Source organism: Callorhinchus milii, unplaced genomic scaffold, assembly GCF_018977255.1.
Source record: "Callorhinchus milii isolate IMCB2004 unplaced genomic scaffold, IMCB_Cmil_1.0 Scaffold12, whole genome shotgun sequence".
Lineage (NCBI taxonomy): Eukaryota > Metazoa > Chordata > Chondrichthyes > Chimaeriformes > Callorhinchidae > Callorhinchus > Callorhinchus milii.
The window spans coordinates 14,273,349-14,291,143 of record NW_024704753.1 but is presented as its reverse complement, the minus strand read 5'-3'; the positions used below and the strand labels follow the sequence as shown (position 1 = coordinate 14,291,143).

General features: G+C 45.7%; 1 protein-coding gene and 1 non-coding gene across 2 annotated transcripts in view; both read right to left on the bottom strand.

Annotated features, from left to right (window-relative positions):
* Nucleotides 1-17,795, bottom strand: part of col7a1 (collagen, type VII, alpha 1) — a 99,120-nt gene that overhangs the window by 39,184 nt on the left and 42,141 nt on the right. Inside the window, exons 54-72 of the mRNA XM_042339701.1 lie at nucleotides 16,546-16,626; nucleotides 15,982-16,017; nucleotides 15,816-15,887; nucleotides 14,519-14,563; nucleotides 13,547-13,582; nucleotides 12,450-12,485; nucleotides 11,274-11,378; nucleotides 10,826-10,894; nucleotides 9,111-9,146; nucleotides 8,858-8,893; nucleotides 8,160-8,207; nucleotides 6,882-7,010; nucleotides 5,561-5,770; nucleotides 5,354-5,389; nucleotides 3,983-4,027; nucleotides 3,741-3,812; nucleotides 2,430-2,474; nucleotides 1,847-1,918; nucleotides 72-116 (exon numbers count right to left, since the gene is read on the bottom strand). Of these exons, the coding sequence (XP_042195635.1) occupies nucleotides 72-116; nucleotides 1,847-1,918; nucleotides 2,430-2,474; nucleotides 3,741-3,812; nucleotides 3,983-4,027; nucleotides 5,354-5,389; nucleotides 5,561-5,770; nucleotides 6,882-7,010; nucleotides 8,160-8,207; nucleotides 8,858-8,893; nucleotides 9,111-9,146; nucleotides 10,826-10,894; nucleotides 11,274-11,378; nucleotides 12,450-12,485; nucleotides 13,547-13,582; nucleotides 14,519-14,563; nucleotides 15,816-15,887; nucleotides 15,982-16,017; nucleotides 16,546-16,626 (1,254 nt within the window). The remainder of the gene's footprint in view (nucleotides 1-71; nucleotides 117-1,846; nucleotides 1,919-2,429; nucleotides 2,475-3,740; nucleotides 3,813-3,982; nucleotides 4,028-5,353; nucleotides 5,390-5,560; nucleotides 5,771-6,881; nucleotides 7,011-8,159; nucleotides 8,208-8,857; nucleotides 8,894-9,110; nucleotides 9,147-10,825; nucleotides 10,895-11,273; nucleotides 11,379-12,449; nucleotides 12,486-13,546; nucleotides 13,583-14,518; nucleotides 14,564-15,815; nucleotides 15,888-15,981; nucleotides 16,018-16,545; nucleotides 16,627-17,795) is intronic.
* Nucleotides 714-785, bottom strand: trnat-ugu. The gene has a single exon. It is a non-coding gene; the product is annotated as a tRNA-Thr (tRNA).

The following is a 17,795-nucleotide window of genomic DNA, read 5'->3' as shown; positions in this document are numbered from 1 at the left end:
CTTTATTGTTTTAAAATGAAGCACGCTTTCCAGCTCTCTCCTCACGTCCCTCAATCTTTGTGAATACTCACCGGTTTTCCGTCTTCGCCTGCTGAGCCTGGTTCACCTGGAGACCCCTGGAAGGTGACATAAAGCGTCAAAGCATTCCCACAAGTAATCAGCATAATTCATAATAATAATAATAATCCTTGCATTTGATATAGCGCTTTTCACGTCAGGAGGACGCCCCAAAGCGCTTCACAGAACACACTGTAAAGTGAATTGACTGTATATTTGTGGGCGAACGCGGCAGCCAATTGCGCACAGCAATGTCCCACAAACAGTCGTAGATTGAAAATGACCAATTAATTATTGTTTTTAGTTTTGGAGGGATTATTATTAGGCTCTGTGTGGAGTAAGGAAACTTGCCCAAGGTTTCGCCCTCTGCCTGGAATTGAACTCAGGTCTCTCGCTTATAATAATAATAATAATAATAATCCTTGCATTTGATATAGCGCTTTTCACGTCGGGGGGACGTCCCAAAGCGCTTCACAGAACACACTGTAAAGTGAATTGATTGTATATTTGTGGGCGTACGCGGCAGCCAATTGCGCACAGCAATGTCCCACAAACAGTCCTAGATTGAAAATGAAAATGACCAATTTATTTTTGTTTTGGGTTTTTGAGGGATTATTATTAGGCTCTGTGTGGAGTAGGGAAACTTGCCCAAGGTTTCGCCCTGCCTGGAATTGAACTCAGGTCTCTCGCTTACAAAGCGAGTGCTCTAACCACTGAGCTACAGGACTCCACAAGCCCGTGATTGTATAATAATAATCCTTGCATTTGATAAAGCGTCTCATCATGTCGTTGAGACATCTCAAAGTGCTTCACAGAATTCATTGTAAAGTGGATTGACTGTGTAATTTGTGGGCGTAAACCCCCAAATTAGTCCCCCATCGAAACCCCCAACCTGGTCCCTACGTACTGCTAGTTAAACAGAGGTGTGTGGAGTAAGGAAACTTGCCAAAGGTTTCGCTCTGCCCGGGAATCAAACTCGGGTCCTCTCGCTTGCGAGGGGAGCGCTCTAATCAATAAGCTTCGGGTACTCGCCCAGTTCCTTTACATTATATTCTGTTAAACAATTTTAAACAGCTTTTGGTTTTGGTCAGCCGAGTGACTGACACAGGTTGACAACCTTCAGCATGCTTGAGAACATCTAAAGCAGACTGAGAATTCCACACAAGTATTCTGCTTACACACAGACATTTCCCCGAGTCTGGAATGGAATGCTCATTCTCTCCCCTGGGGGGGAAAAGGACCCTGTCTACCAAATTCCAGATAGTATTAGGCGCAGGTTGCACAGTGCCAAGTCCTGGCCAACAATCTCCATGGACAAAATTGGTCACTCACTTCATGGCTGTTTCTGGGACATTGCTCTCTGCAAATTTCCTGTGGTGTTTGCCTACAAAATTGAGTCACTCCACTTTACAGTGTATGTTGCAAAGCGCTTTGAGACGTCTTGTCAACGTGATAAGGCGCTATATCAAATGCAAGGATGATTATTGTTAGAAAAACTCTGCATCAATCCATCACAGCAGGAACACACCAAGCAAATGACTTGTGACTGCAGAATACTGAACAATGCAGAATACGGAGAACATGATAGGACACAGACTCTGTTTGTTCAGAGTTAGCCAGTGGCACACAGTTCTAACCCTTTGGTAGCCAGCTCCTAGGGATAGTTAGTTGCTTGTCCAAATTATTATGTGTCCAAAAGGTCAGGAGATGCCACAGTCTAGGGAAATGTATAAAGGGAGAGGGAGCAGTAACCACAGTACAGACAGTATGAAGTTCGGCTGATACTCACAGCAAATCCAACCTTGCCTTTCTCTCCGACCTCACCTCTTTCACCCCGGGATCCCTGTGCTCCTGGTTCACCCTGCAATCAACAGCACACCTCAGCTTCCACAAGAGTCTGTTCAAGCCACCGGGAAAGGCCACTTACCCAGAGAGGCCACTTTCAGAGAAGAACGCCTCGGCTGACAGACAGCAACATCCCAACAGCCTCAACATTCTTACTTGGGTCGCTATCTCACTTTCGCTTGTGGTGTTTAGATGTATTGCTGGTGTCAATATTTCTGTAATGTGCGTGAGTAGCTGTGGGTATGTATCTGTGGGCTGGCGGTATTGTGTAGCTCCCCCTGACATTGCAGGCCCGACTGTGTTTGTCTGTGTGTCTGGGATAGAACCCTCATATTGCAATTGACGCCTGAATTTCCCATTTTCCTTGGCGGAGGCGGGGAAGGGACTTAAACCCCCTCCCTCAGGTCAGCCAATAGCCAAAGAGTTGAGTTGATCCTATGTGAACTTTGCTGGATTTACCCACCTCGCTGTGCTAATGCCTCTATGTGACTGTAGGAGGCTATAAAAAAAACTTACTATACTCAGACCTTATCTCCTCTTGGTCCTGTTTGTCCTGTTGCTCCAGTATCCCCCTGTGGCAAGAGAAACAGAGAGGATGGAATGAGTTACGTTACAGCACATTGCCTGCTCAGTTGCCATAATGGGTTAAAGAGACTCTCCAACTGATCAAATCAATTGATCACATCACTGATCAGAGCAACGCTTGATGCATTTTTACAGATCAGATCTCAGGAAGGCACCAGCAGTCCCCTTCCGCACAGACCAGTTACTCCGCCCCAGCACAGGTTAATGGTTAACTGAAAGATGTCCTTATAATAGAGAGAACACTGAGCGGTGTTCGTGCATTCTCTAGCAATGTGCAACACACCTTCTCGCACACACGTACACACACATGCACAGACACCAATCACTATCGGTGCTTTTGTCACCTCCCGCTTGGATTACTCCAACGCACTCCTCGCCGGTCTCCCCAGCAAAACCATTCACAAGATCCAGCTCATTCAAAACTCTGCTGCCTGCATACGGATCAACTGCAAGATCCACACACTCGTGTTCAAATCCTTTCACTCCCTGGTACCTTCTTAACTCTCCAACCTCCTCACTCCCTAATCCACTACCGTCCCCACCATCGGAGGTCGTCCTTTCAGCCGTTACGCCCAAAACTCTGGAACATTCTCCTCCAATCCCTCCGCCTTGCCCCCCCTCTCCCCTTTTTCAAGTCCCACCTGAAGACTTCCTGTTCGACCGTGCTAACGGCCACCTCCCACCTCCCCCCGGCTTGGGAGTCAGGCTCCGCCACTGTTAAGCGCTCTGAGACGCTGCCCTGTGTGGAGGGCGCTATGTAAATGCAAGTTGTTGTTGTTGTTGTTATCCTGTCTGATCAACAACAACACAATTCCATTTATAGAGCACCTTTCACGTCGGGAGGACGTCCCAAGGCACTGTACAGTTGGGTCAGGACCCGAGCATTGGGGGGAAATGGTCAGGGTGAGGGGAGGGAAGGGAGGGAGCGAGGAGGGGGTAGAGAGTCAAGAGGGGAGCTGAAGGCACGGTCAAAGAGAAAGGTCTTGAGACCGGCCTTGAAGGAGGAAAGGGAGGAAGCGGCGAAAGCACTGGGGGATAGAGTTCCAGAGCCTCGGGGCTGAGAGGCTGAAGGCCCGGCCACCGGTGGTAGGGTGGTTGGGGCGGGAGATGTGGAGCAGACCGGAGCCAGAGGAACGGAGGGTACGGGCAGGTAAGTAGGGGGATAGTAGGTCAGAGAGGTAGGAGGGAGCGAGGCCGTGAATGGCCTTGTAGGTGAGGATGTGGATCTTGAATTCGAATAATCAAGCACTGACCTTTGGCCCCTGCGGTCCTGGGGGGCCTCGCTGACCAGGGTAACCAGGCGTTGTTAACTGTCCACTTTCACCCTAAAATAAAGGTAACAGAGAGGATTACGATCTGAATCCTCAACCAAATCAGCTTCAGCCATTGTAAGGATCTCATTTCCCGGTAGGGAGCGGAGAGAACACACTGGTTAGACTATAAAATATAACCTGTCTTCAGTTTAGTGAGCAAGAACAGGAAATAAGATGGTTACCTTGGATCCTGGGAGGCCAATAAGACCTGGTGCACCATCTTTACCCTGTAATTGAAAAGTTGAGGCTTGTTAGCACTTTTGAAACAAACTAGACTGAGAGCATTGGAAATCATTTCATGTCTAATGCAGAACAGGGTCAGGGAAAGACCTGCAGCTCATGTACCCTGAGATGCACAAAAACCTACCTGCTACGGTACAATAGTCCATCTTTATGGGATAGAGAGAGATGTATGTTTTGCCAGGGGTATTTAGAAAACCTGGACACACGGCGATGAAGGAGATTAGAGAGGACAAGGAAACAGCAAGGAATTGGGATTAGGATGCATGACTTCTAGGTAGACCCGGCGACAACACGAAAATAAATGGGCTAAACAGCCTCCTCCCATATCACCCATGTCCGTGGTTCTACGGGAGGTTCGGTGATTTAAAGCTAGCACAGTATCTAGGACTATAACCCAAGTGCTGTCCATCTCAAACTCAGTTAACCCAGAAGTAAGGTGACATGAGCAACACATCACAAATACTATTGAGATGTGTGTGTGTGTGTGGGGAGAGGAGAGACGTCCATAGACACGGGAACTCCAGAAGGCTGAGGCCATCTAACACACCCAATTATGTCAAGATTGCAGTAATGTGGAACTAAAGAGCTGAATTTCTGCATCCATTTCACTGACAATCTGTGTTTCAACTTTTGTCGTGGTCTGTTTCTGTCTGTGTGGAGCTGGATGGAAACTTCTGAAATCTCACCCACTAACCACCAGTCTTGTAACACACAGGACCATCCAATTCTTCATGTGGTTTCTGACCTACTGACAAGGGTTGATCCATGTGAACTGGTTAATAAGCTCTCAAACGTCTCACACGACGTTCTTGCAAGTTAGTTGAAACGGACAAAGCTGAAATGTAGCTGTAATAATAATAATAATAATCCTTGCATTTGATATAGCGCTTTTCACGTCAGGAGGACGTCCCAAAGCGCTTCACAGAACACACTGTAAAGCGAATTGACTGTATATTTGTGGGCGAACGCGGCAGCCAATTGCGCACAGCAATGTCCCACAAACAGTCGTAGATTGAAAATGACCAATTTATTATTGTTTTGTTTTTTTGGAGGGATTATTATTAGGCTCTGTGTGGAGTAAGGAAACTTGCCCAAGGTTTCGCCCTGCCTGGAATTGAACTCAGGTCTCTCGCTTGCAAAGCGAGTGCTCTAACCACTGAGCTACAGGACTCCGCTCTCAAACATCTCACACGACGTTCTTGCAAGTTAGTTGAAACGGACAAAGCTGAAATGTAGCTGTAAGTGAGTCTGTGCAACAAACTGTGGACAGTTCACTGTCACTATTGGGAAGAGAATCTTCAAACACTTACGTCTTTTCCTCGGTCGCCTTTCTCACCTCTGTCACCCTGTGGAAACAAAAGACAGCTAACTTTCTGGAGGAAAGAGAAAAGGAAGTCTTTTCAAACCCTCAAGTATCTCACCTGCTTTGTGAGTTATGAAACAGTTTGAGCACCAGGGTAGCCGAAGGCAAGGTCGCAGAGAAAGGTCTTTAGACGAGGCTTGAAGAGACTACTAACCTGCGTTCCTGGGCGTCCGGTCTCTCCGGTTTCTCCCGCTCGGCCTGGCACTCCTGGGATTCCTGGCTTTCCTGGTTCCCCAGACACTCCAGGGGGACCTTCGGCACCTCGTTCTACCACAGCCCGACCCGGTGGCCCCTCAGCACCTGGGACTCCTATACCTCCTTTGTCCCCTTTAAATCCTCTTTCTCCGGGAAAACCGATCATTCCCTGAAAAGACAGAATAGGATAATAATAATAATAATCCTTGCATTTATAATAGCGCCTTATGCCATCTTCAAGACGTCTCAAAGCGCTTCACAGAATATACTGGAAAATGAATTGACTCTATATTCTGTATACATTGCGCACAGCAGTGTCCCAAAAAACAGACGTGGATTGAGTGACCAATTTATTATTTTTTTTAAAAAAAGTTAAGGAATTATTACTCCCAGAAAAGCGATCCGCCAAATGACTAACAACCGGGTTCCTACTTACTAAGTAAACAGAGGCGTGCGGAGTAAGGAAACTTGCCCAACCTTTCTCCATGTCGGGAATCGAACCAGGTCTCTCGCTTGCAAGGTGAGTGCTCTAACCACTTACCAAAGGAAAGATTTAGACCGTCCATGCTATAGTTTGGACACTTCAAGCCTGCTATTGTGAGGTCCTATGAGAAGAAGGTCCTACTTCCTCCCAAAGCATTAAGTCTTAAGATTTTTATATTAACCTTAACTTTTTTACCATAAACATTCTGGTCCGAGGTATTAAAGCAAGGTCTATTCAGGTGGACATGAAAGATTTTGTTTAGAAGAAGGCCAGCAAGCTCTTTCAGAGAGTCCTAAACAATATTCTCCCCTCATCCAAATTCATCCAAGTAATAGAATAAATTCTGTGATTCATTTCATTGTTGTTTGAAGGATGTCACTGGTGTGGATTAGATGCTAATTGCTAAATAAGTAATAAATAGCATTTGAATTTGTTACAGCGCCTTTCATGTTCAGAGGACAATTCAAACAGAACAATAGTCACTTAAAAAAAGGGAACCCCAACAAAATAATCTGCTTGTTCCTCCATAAACTGGTCACTCAATTCACGACTGTTTGTGAGACACTGCTGTGAGCAATTGGCTGCCATGTTTCACCCACAAGCATATACAGTCAACTCACTTTACAGTATATTCTGTGAAGCGCTTTGAGAAGTCTCGAAGACGTGATAAGGCGCTATATCAAATGCAAGGATTATTATTACTATTTAAAGCAATGCCGTGATAAATGCTGTAACAAATTCAAGGACTGATATTGTTATTCTCTGGAAACACAAATGCAGAGAAGCCTTGGCTTACCTCTTTCCCTTGTGGGCCTCTCTCTCCCTGATCTCCTCTCTCCCCTTTGGTTCCTCTCTCACCAGGCAATCCCCGAATTTCCTGATTCATCAAATTGTACTTGTCGATCGCTCCCTGAAGCACTGAAAGCTAAAGAGAAATTTAAACGTACAATCACAATCTTGTTGGTTTCTTAATGCGCCAGAAAAGCCGCAAAGTGTAAGATGCAACTCACGACTGCTCCACGCAAGTTTGACACCAGAGGCTGAATGTATCACATAATCCTCAGACTAAGGGCCGACCCAAAAAAAAGAAAAAGCATTCTCCACAGATGTGATGATTGAAAGCGGACCTGATTGAGGGGTTTAAGATTTGATAAGGTGCAAGTTAGTAGACTGTTTCCACTTGTTGGTGAGTCCAAAACTAGAGGGTAAAGATGTAAGATGGCTCCTACGCAGTTTAAAAAAGAATTTAGGAGGAACTGGTCCAAACGGGGAAGAATGGACGAAACAACAATAGAAAGAAAAATCTTAAGCACGATCGAAAAGGAAGGTTTTCAGGCGGGACTTGAAAGAGAGGAGAGAGGGGGCAAGGCGGAGGGATTGAGGGAGAGTGTTCCAGAGTTTCAGGGGGTAGTGGCTGTAAGCACGACCTCCAATGGTAGAGCGAAGGGTGCCAGGGAAGAGCAGGCGGCCGGTGCCAGTCGAGCGGAGGCACTGGGTGGTGAATTGGGGAGTGAGGAGGTCGGGGAGGTAGGGAGGTGCCAGGGGGTGAATGGATTTGAACATGAGAGTGAGGATCTTGAAGTAGAAAAGGAAAAAAAGAAGAAAAGGAAGGAAGGAAGGAAGGGAGGGAGGGAGGGAGGGAGGGAGGGAGGAAGGAAGGAAGGAAGGAAGGAAGGAAGGAAGGAAGGAAGGAAGGAAGGAAGGAAGGAAGGAAGGAAATGGCAGAAGCTGATAGAACGAGGTCTGAGCAATCCATTCCTCGAGCTTACTTAATACCATAGGTTTTCAGAGCTTGTTCAATGTTCTGCTAAGAGAGATCAGACAAAGAGAGGTCATTGCTTTGAGAAGACTACTTCATATCATCTTAAGTTTATCCAAACCAGGCAGCAGTAAAGCTGCTCAAACAATTAGTTTTGAATTCCTGTGAGCTAACGACAGCTTATCCTCATATTAATCTAAATAATGGCTTAGTATCCTGATATTGACATGCAAATCTGGGCCATCCCAACCCCTAGGCCATCCTGATTCCAAGCCAACTCTCCCTCATGCTTGGAACCATTGCTTCTGTACTTACAGGTATTGTCCCTGGCGTTCCAGGCTTCCCATCATCACCAGATTCTCCCTGCCAGGAACCAACAAAAAACAATCAGCCTTTGTGGTAGAGAAACCTTTGAGTTCACCAGCCGAGCGCTTGACAGTAAAAATAACAATGTCCAGCTTTGGTGACCTCACGTCAGACCCAGCTATAATGCTCCCCAGTATAGCTGTGCCTTGGACCCACTGCCTGGCTTGCTGCTCGTAAACACACGCTTCTACCTTTGGGCTTAGGACGCGATGGAAACAATCCTTCCATTTGAGGAAGCGCCTTTAATGTCAGACGGACTTCACAAAGTACTTCACACGATTTATTGTAAATTGCGGTGGCTGTATTGCGTAGGCAAATGCAGCCGCCCTTCTTTTGTCAAATCGTGCCATGGGATTTTTAATGTCAACCTGAATGGGCAGACTGTACTACCTGAGTTCACAGACATAGAACTTGAACCACAAACATCTCGCTCAGAGGCAAGCGTGCTGCCAACTGAGGCAGGTTCAGCTGACATGAAGTCAACAGCGGCTGTAAATGCTGATTGGTGACTGTTTACAACACAATGTTTTCGGGACCTAAAGCCTGACGTGGTGAAACAGACGGTGATCACGGGTGTGGTCTGATGTCGTTTCTTGTTCCTAAAATGTTGTAGATATGAAACCAACCATGAAACCCGACTTACTCACCTTCTGACCTATGAACCCAGTCTCTCCTTTTTCTCCCTGAAAAATTGCAACAAAACAGAGTGAATACGGTTGCTTTTCCACACCTCCCTGAGGCCATCAGAAAAACATGAGCACAGACGCAAGAGCAGGTCACTCTTTTACCAAGGGATCTGCGTTGTCATCTGCGGAGAGCCAATGTGACAAAGTGAACACATCGAAGCAGGATGTTGAGGCTAGTCGCATCCACTAAAGAAGGAAAGAGTTTATCACCTACCCGAGAGCCTGTTGCCCCTGGGATCCCTGGAATTCCCTGTTGGAGAAGCACGTGTAGAAATCAAAACTGGAACAAGGTAATTAGGTTTCTTATCGACATATAAAAACTCCCTTAATATAGTCAGATTGCCAGGTCTTACATTGGCAAATTTGCAATGATCTGGGAGACTTGTTGGGTTTGGAGCTTTGAGTAACAACTGATCGTTGCTGGAGGATCTTACATTTCAAGCTCCCGGCAGTTTCAAAAATGAATTCCACATCGATATCTTTCAATGCAAATTAATGGGGAACAAAAGCACTCTTTCCCCTCGGGCCCAAAGGTCATCTCTTTGAGCTACAGTAATGATGCTGAGAAAGCTAACTTAGTCAATGTTAATTTCTAAAAGAAACTCACTTTCTAACCTGGGAACACTCAGCAGGTCAGGCAGCATCTATGGAGAAAGGAAAGTGAGTCAACATTTCGACTCCACGACCCTTCGTTCTGACGTAGGGTCGTGACCTGAAACGTTGACTCACTTTCTTTTCTCCATAGATGCTGCCTGACCTGCTGAGTGTTTCCAGCGACTTCTGTTTCTGTCTCAGATTTCCAGCATCTGCAGTATTTTGTGTTTTGTCACTTCCTAACCTAATGACACTCAAGATGCACAGATGAGCTAGGGCAGCACCCTGGGAAAGATGCTAGTTTCTCTGCTTTCATTTGCATCCTGGATGGAGCTGGATGGCTAAGCCCCCAGCCTCACCTATTTCTCTTTTGGGGTTGGGGGGGATTCGGCCAGATGTCTGCGGAATCCCATCACCACGCTAAGAGAAGCTAAACCAAACTGAGGGTTCCGTGCATCCCACATATGCGTGGAAATTTCGGAGATAAAGATGATCCATCTTTGAGGTCAAAGAGGTTTTGGCCTCAAAACAGTTTTTATTGTTTTAGGGTGTAGCTATGTTAGATAGTATTGGTTAAAGGTAATGGGATTAATGACATTACGAGTCAGGGACACAGAGCTCTGGTACTCTACTTACATTCTTTAAAAGTCACTGGGTCCAACAGATAGTTTATTAGGGACTCAACTGATTGCGATCAGGTCTCGTTTCTCAGCCACAATGGCCTGTGAAGCCATTTGTCTGTAGCAACAAACCAATGTGCCAGTAACCAGCAGCATGATGTTGAAACGAGTTCAAGGAAATTTCTCGATGCAAGTTACCTGGAATCAGTTCAGTTAAGATGTGTTCAAACACCTCAAGTGTATGGTCTGCACTCATATTCCCGGTTCAACCAATAACTACACCAATTCATTGTGACCAACCAGTGGCAGGATTTAACAAGCAATTCTTTTTATGGGTTGTTATATATTTACTCATTCCTTTCCTCTCTACGCATGGTTTCACACATGGCTCATAATCCACATGATTTACGTATCCACATAACAGAGACACACACACATGCCGCATAATATATAAGATTTGCACATGGTTATTATTATCATTATGGTGTATAATAAGAGCCCAAATGTACTCATGAAATAAGCCTGAGATGATGAATTACGTAATACATAATAATAATCCTTGTATTTGCAAGGATTTGGCACCTTCTCATGTCTTCGAGACGTCTCAAGGCGCTTCACAGAATATACTGTAAAGTGAATTGACTGCGGGCAAACTCCTTACTGTAGATTGCAGATAAGTAATATGAGGCAGAACCTTACAGCTGTATTAACCTACCGGTGTTCCTGCAGGTCCCTGGGGTCCTGGAATCGAGGTTGTGCTTTGAAGTCCTTTGACGACTACAACCTGTACGTGTGAAAAAATGGAGGAGGTTATAAGCCGGGTTCTTTCTGAATATCCAAGCAATTATACTCACTCACTGAGCCTCGTCCACTGGCTAAGCTCATACTGAAACATACAGCGCCTAGAACACCTCAAAGCACTTCACAATAATGATTATGAAGTGCAATCACTGTATTTGTCGGTGTACACGGCAACAATATCCCACAAACAGCCATAAAGCGAATGACCAATTATTAGCTGGGGGATTATTGGCCAAGGATAGAGAAACTCCCTTTGCTTTGCAAATACTGCCATGGGATCAATAACATCCCCCTGGAACACGGTACAGACAGGAGCTCAGTTTAAGGCCTCATTCAAATGATTCATACAAAATATTCCATACCTGACCAGGAGGCCCTGGGGGCCCGGTTGGCCCTGAAACACCCTGTGGTCCAGGAAGTCCTGGAAGCCCAAGTTCTCCACGTTCTCCTTTAACACCATCTCGTCCCTGGGTGGATTTGCAACAGATAAGACAGTAAGACATGGAGTGGTTCACCTGCCCTCTGCCGCACTACCAAACCAGGCAGGGCACAAGTGCACAAAGAAACTGGCCAAGTGCACTTCATATAGGGCTCCCACAACTGGCAGAGAGTGAGAAATAATAATCCTTGCATTTGATATAGCGCCTTATCACGACTTTGAGGCATCTCAAAGAGCTTCACTGTAGGGTGAATTGACTGTACGTTATGTGGGCGAAACGAGGCAGCCAATTGCGCACAGCAGTGTCCCACAAACAGACATGGATTGAGTGACCAATTTATTTATTAATCAACTGATTTGCTTGTTTATTTAAAGAGATTATTACCCCGGAAAAGGGATCTGCCAATCGACTAACAACTGAGTTACTACTTACTGCTAGATAATGGAAGTAATGCTAGTATGTGGAGTAAGGAAACTTGACCAACATTTCGCCCTGCCCGGGAATCAAGCCCAGGTCCTCTCGCTTGCGAGGGGAGTACTCTACCACTGAGCTACAGGACTCTACAAGAAAGGAGGGAGAGAGAGAAGCCTCATGTCTCTAACTGGTGTGGACTGGAATCAAATCCAGGCCCACAAGGGTCTGATTTTTGGAGATCGGTTGAGGAGGGGCAAAGGAAGTGTTGTGAATTATCAAATTCTTCCTCTTTCTCTTTTTTTTTTGGTCAGCGGATTTTTGACGTATGCGGAAACCCATCAGCGTGCTTAAGAGCATCCAAACCAGACTGAGAGTTCCACATGTATTTGCCACCTACCTGTGGAAAATTTCCTACGTGCGGAATGGAATTTTCTTGGTTACCGTAATCCCAGGCACAACACTAAACTGCACAGTGATTCAATGCCGAAGGATGACAAGGCAGTATCCTTATCTACTACCATGGTGTGCTATGTTGGAGTTATGTCACCCTGCCTCTCCTGACCACAAGGCATTTTACAATGAAAGCTCTAAGTGTTTTGACCCTTTCTTTTGGTAATTCTACCCAGAACACGTAAACCCCACGGCAACTCCTCTTGAGTTCTGCCGATCCACCATTTTACGCACATCTCTTCCATTGCTCCCGGGATCACCCTTTTCACCCTGTAAATGAAGAGAACACGTGTACTTCAGCAAATAAATAATAAGTGATTTTTTACAATATTTACAGGTTATTTGCAGTGTTCTAAACCCTTCTGAAAAGTGTCACTGATGCCGGGGAAAGTATCAAGTGTGTTGGGCAAAGGCATTTGCTGTCAAAGCAAGGCAATGAGTACTGCTGAGACCCTTTACCATATAAGAGAATGAGGCAGCCAATTTGTGCATTACAGGGAGGTAAAAGATGTCATATAGTCCACCCCACATTAATCATCATAGCATTTCTAGAAACAGAACTTTACATTGTAAATTTTCATGGCTTTACAGCATACAAGAAGGTCGTTTGGTTCACCAAGACTGTGTTAGCTCTTTGAAAGAAAAAATCCATTCATTCCCATTGACCTGCCTTTACCCCTATCCCTGTAAATGACTCCTTTTCAGATTTCTATCAAGTTCCCCCTTGAAAACTAATATAATTCCTGCATGAACACTGCACAAGGCAGAGCAATCCACATCTTAACAACTCTCTGTGTAAAAACTCCTCCTATTTTGCTCGTTTGGTACCTATCTTAATTAGATGCCCTCTGGTCACTGACTCACTGACCAGTGGAAGTTAACAAATGACAACTTTTAGCTGATCTTAACAAGAAAAAACTTACATTTGTAAAGCGCCTTTCGCATTGTGGGGGGGGGGGAAACGTCCTAAGGCGCTGAACAGTCGGGGATCAGGACCCGAGTGTGGGAGGGGGGTAGGGTTGGGATGAGGGAGGGCAGAGGGGGTAGGTGGGCGGCTGAAGTTATGGTCAAAACGGAGGGTCTTAAGTCACGCTTTAAAGGAGGCAAGGGAGGGAGCAAGGTGAAGGGATTGTGGGATGGAGTTCCAAAGGGTGGGGGCAGAGAGGCTGAAAGCCCGGCCGCCGATGGTAAGGTGGGTCAAGTGGGAGACGTGGAGCAGGCCAGAGCCTGCTGAGTGGAGGGAACGAACAGGAAAGCTCAAGGCACTATATGGCAGCGTCAAACACATCTTAAAGTGGATTTGGGTCACACACGCTCTGTGCTTCTCTTACCTTCCTTCCATCTTCTCCCGGAGTCCCATCTTCTCCCTGAGAAAAACAGAAATCCTCACACTTAATAAAATCCCACCGCCGTCATGTCTGAAAATGAGTAAATCATACTATCTAGATGTTTATACTATACATACATGTATATGTCATAAGAATATCAAACATGTTTCTATACGTATTATAAGTATATTCAACGTGAGTGTATAAAGCACAATACAATGTATTTTACAATGTATTAAATATCTGTGTGTTTATAATTGTGTGTTGTGACTATTTTCAATATGGTAAGGATATCTAAAAGAGAAATAATAATGATAATCCTTGCATTTGATACAGCGCCTTATCACGTCTTTGAGACGTCTAAAAGAGCTTCACAGAGTATACTGTGAAGTGAATTGACGTATATTGCGTGGGTGAAAAGCGGCAGCCAATTGGGCACAGCAGTGTCCCACAAACAGTTGTGGATTGAGTGACTAAATTATTTCTTCTTTCGGAAAGGATTATTACCCCTGGAAAAGTGATCCGCCAATCGACTAACTTGCTGCTAGGTAAACAGAGGCACGTGGAGTAAGGAAACTTGCCCAGCGTTTTGTCCTGCCCGGGAATCGAACCCAGGTCCTCTCGCTTGCAAGGCGAGTGCTCTAACCACTACGCAACAGGACTCCACTATTCTGTTACTTAGAGGTATTAAGGGGCTTGTCAAAAGGGCAGCATTGGATTTATTTATATATTTCACAGCATTGGATCACTTTCCCTTCAAATCTAGAATCAAGAGCCATTTTATTTTCCTTTATGACCGAATTAAATACAACATTACAAAATGGAGACAGGCCATTCAGCCCAATCACGCCAATATATATATTCCACATTAGCCTCCCAACCCTTCTCGTTTTATTTGGAAGTGTTTTTCCATGCAGAGGTAGCATATGGTTGTCAGCAGTCGGCTTCTAATGATGCTCTCTCCCATATACTTACATTCTTTCCAGGTAGGCCAGGCTTCCCATCAACCGCTGGTTTCCCCTGAGGTGGATCAAAAAACAAGCATTAATCCTTCAACACACACATCAAGCACGGAGCTCAAGTCAAATGGCAAAATACTGCAGATGCTGGAAATCTGATATAAAAGCAGAAGTCACTGGGAACAGGCAGCAGAACAAAACTCTGATGAAAGGTCATCGACCTGAAATATCAACTCATTTTCCTCTCTCCATCGATGCTGCCTGATCTGCTGCATGTTCCCAGCGACTTTTGTTCTTATTACTGAACTCAAGTCTGATGTAGAGGGTTGAGGTAGAAGGCCAGAGCAAAGATCCAGCCTGAAAGCCTCTATGTTCGATACCCAGAGGTAGTTTTGATGATTTGAAGAACCTTTCCCATTTGGGGACCAAATGCCTCCAAAGCAGTACAGTCCTGGCCTTCCTTCTCCCACAACTTTTACCAACACATTTCAGATCGTCCAATAGCTGGTGTGATTATTATAGGTTCATCCATACTCTTCACAAGATCACAACATCACAAGATTAGGTTGGATGAATAAGGCCCTTTGGCCATCTGATCTCATCCCTCCAGAACAACTGACCCTGTAATCTTCACACCACAGTGTCGAGCTGTTTTATTAAATGAACCCCCAGTATCCTGGCTTCAACCACCCTTCCTGGCAACCTGTTCCAGCCATTAACCACCCTCTGGGTAAATAAATACTTCCTGGTGTCTCTCCTAAAATTGCCCTTTGCAACTCTAACCCTGTGTCCTGTTGTTCTACAGTCTTATTGCATCCTAAAGCTTTGTTCTGGGTTTCCTCTTTCAATCCCATTTCAAATTTTATACACCTCTATTAGGTCCCCTCTGAGATGGCCCCTTTCAAGCTGAAGAGCCCCAGCTTGTCTAATGGCTGCTCATAACTCATTCTTCTCACACAGTGGATCATTCTCAAGGGACAACAGAACTGTATTCAATTGCGATCCATTTAGGAGTAGCTGAGATGCACTCTCCAGGTATCAAACAGGACAACATGCCTGTCCTGATGTCAGAGTGTGCGGAATACAAGGCTACATTTTCAGGGCTTCAATATCCTGTAGTGGGACTGGTTCTCTAGCTCTTCCGAAGAGCTGGCACAGGCACGATGGGCCGAATGGCCTCTTTCTGTGCTGTAATATTCCATGATTCTATGATGTGTGTATCTAATACAATGATTGAGTAATAAGCCCATCCATTTGGGGTTTCATTTCCTATTTACGTAATGGTTTCTTCGTAAAAGAAAGGTCTAACTTGCCGGGTGTCCCAGGGGCCCCTGAGGTCCGGACGCTCCTTGGGGACCTTGTTGTCCTCTCAATCCCGGTAAGCCCTGCGATCGAAGACAAAGGAAGAGACGGTTTGCTTTCAAGCCACAATGGCATTGTTATTCAAGCCTGTTTGGAATCAGGGTACGGGGCACTTACATCTCTGCCCGGCTCCCCTTGTTTGCCTTGGTCACCCTGCAACAGACAGGAAAGGGAGACATGAAAAGCAATGCAGCCACTGGAGAGAATGGCATATCAGTGGTGAGAATGGCGTCTCACTACTGCTCACACAGGGCTCAATACCAGATACCCAGCAATTTCTAATAGTGACCCCTGTTGGTAAGTGGGTGTATCTCACTCCTCCCCATGTGAACTACACTCTGACGGGCCTGGAAGGAAACCTCACCAAGGCTGAGTTCCACTGGGCCAACCATCTGATCATCAGCAGGAACCGCTATTTGCAATATTACAAATAAGACATTATGCCCACAACACACACCCCCCCATCTCCACCCACCACCCTCCCATCAAACTGGCTCAAAATCAACCCAAACAGTAGGAATACTCAGACTGTCAGCTCCAGATTTCCCTTCTATATACGTGAGAGTCCAGAACCCTAATAAAACACGTTTCATTGTAAAATGAGTGTGCTCCGGGATGTGATAGCACAGAGCCAGGGAAGGACCCACTTTGACTTGTACCTGGGCTGCACCTGACACTCACCCTCAGCCCTAGAGGGCCAGCTGCCCCATTCTTTCCGTCTATCCCATTTCTACCGTCAATTCCGGGAGGTCCCCTGGAACCCTGTGTTCAACAAAGAAAAGAAACCGCTTCATGTTGTGCTCTTTTGTGCAGTGAAAGATTCTCTCGATTCGGCAAACAAGATGAGTTAAGGCTCCAAGAAGCCATGTCAGTCAGTCAGTCAGATCGCAACAGAGGTTTAGGATGACTTCCGAATCTGCCACAATCTCCACCCTCTCGTCCTCCCATCACAGAATCCAGCTGCTTCTTAAATGACACCCAGGGTCCACCCTTCCTGGGAACATTTCTAGTCGTTATTTACCCTCTGGGTGAAGAAATACTTCCTGAAATGTACATTTCTGAACCTGAACACTGCCGTTCCAAAGCTTTTATCAAAAGATTGTTTTGCGCCACTTGCTCACAAACTTACCATTGTTTCGCGATGGGGTGGTGGGGTGGGGAGAGAGAGGGCATGATTTTCGTTGATCATTGACACCTCCCATGTGCTTCATCTCACTGGGAATCTGGATCAGAATCGGACACAGGACCCGGTGGAATGAAGGACACCAGAGTGTGCCATTGCACTTCAAGCCACACGTCTATTGCTGTTTCAATGGGATCTTTATCGTTTGTTTCCCATGTATTGGATACCCTCTTTCCTCTTGTGTAGTCTCTCATCTCTCCCAGTCCTCGGGTGAACAGATATCATGACCTACACGTACAACAGTGAGTCCAGTGCTGTCCTGTGTGCACCTACACAGAGACGCCCCAACACAGGTGCTGCTGCTCATCTCTCAGTAACTGTATCAATCCATAAACCTCTTCTCCTACCTGTCTAATCCTCTCCTGAGCTCCTTTGTACACAATAGTTTGCTATAAGGGGAGGATTTCCCTCCCCCCACCCCTCAATGGCTCAGTAAATGAATACATCATCAGGAATGATTGCTGCAACTCTCGGAGTTAATCTTTGGTCTGCATTGTTACCTGATCTTAGCCAATGGATTAGCAATGGGATGACCTAAGAAAAACTGGGCTAAGGAGGAATCCAAATCTATGGTGGTACACCAGGGCATTGTTAATGATAGAGCAGCCATCCTGGCTCATCAGCAGTGCTTGGAGGGATATACAGGTCACTGGGACTAGGGATTCTTCCCACCCTTCTGTTAACCCTACAAGTCAAAGCCCTAAAGAAACCACATGAACATAGTTGGACAAGCAATGGGAAGCTTGCC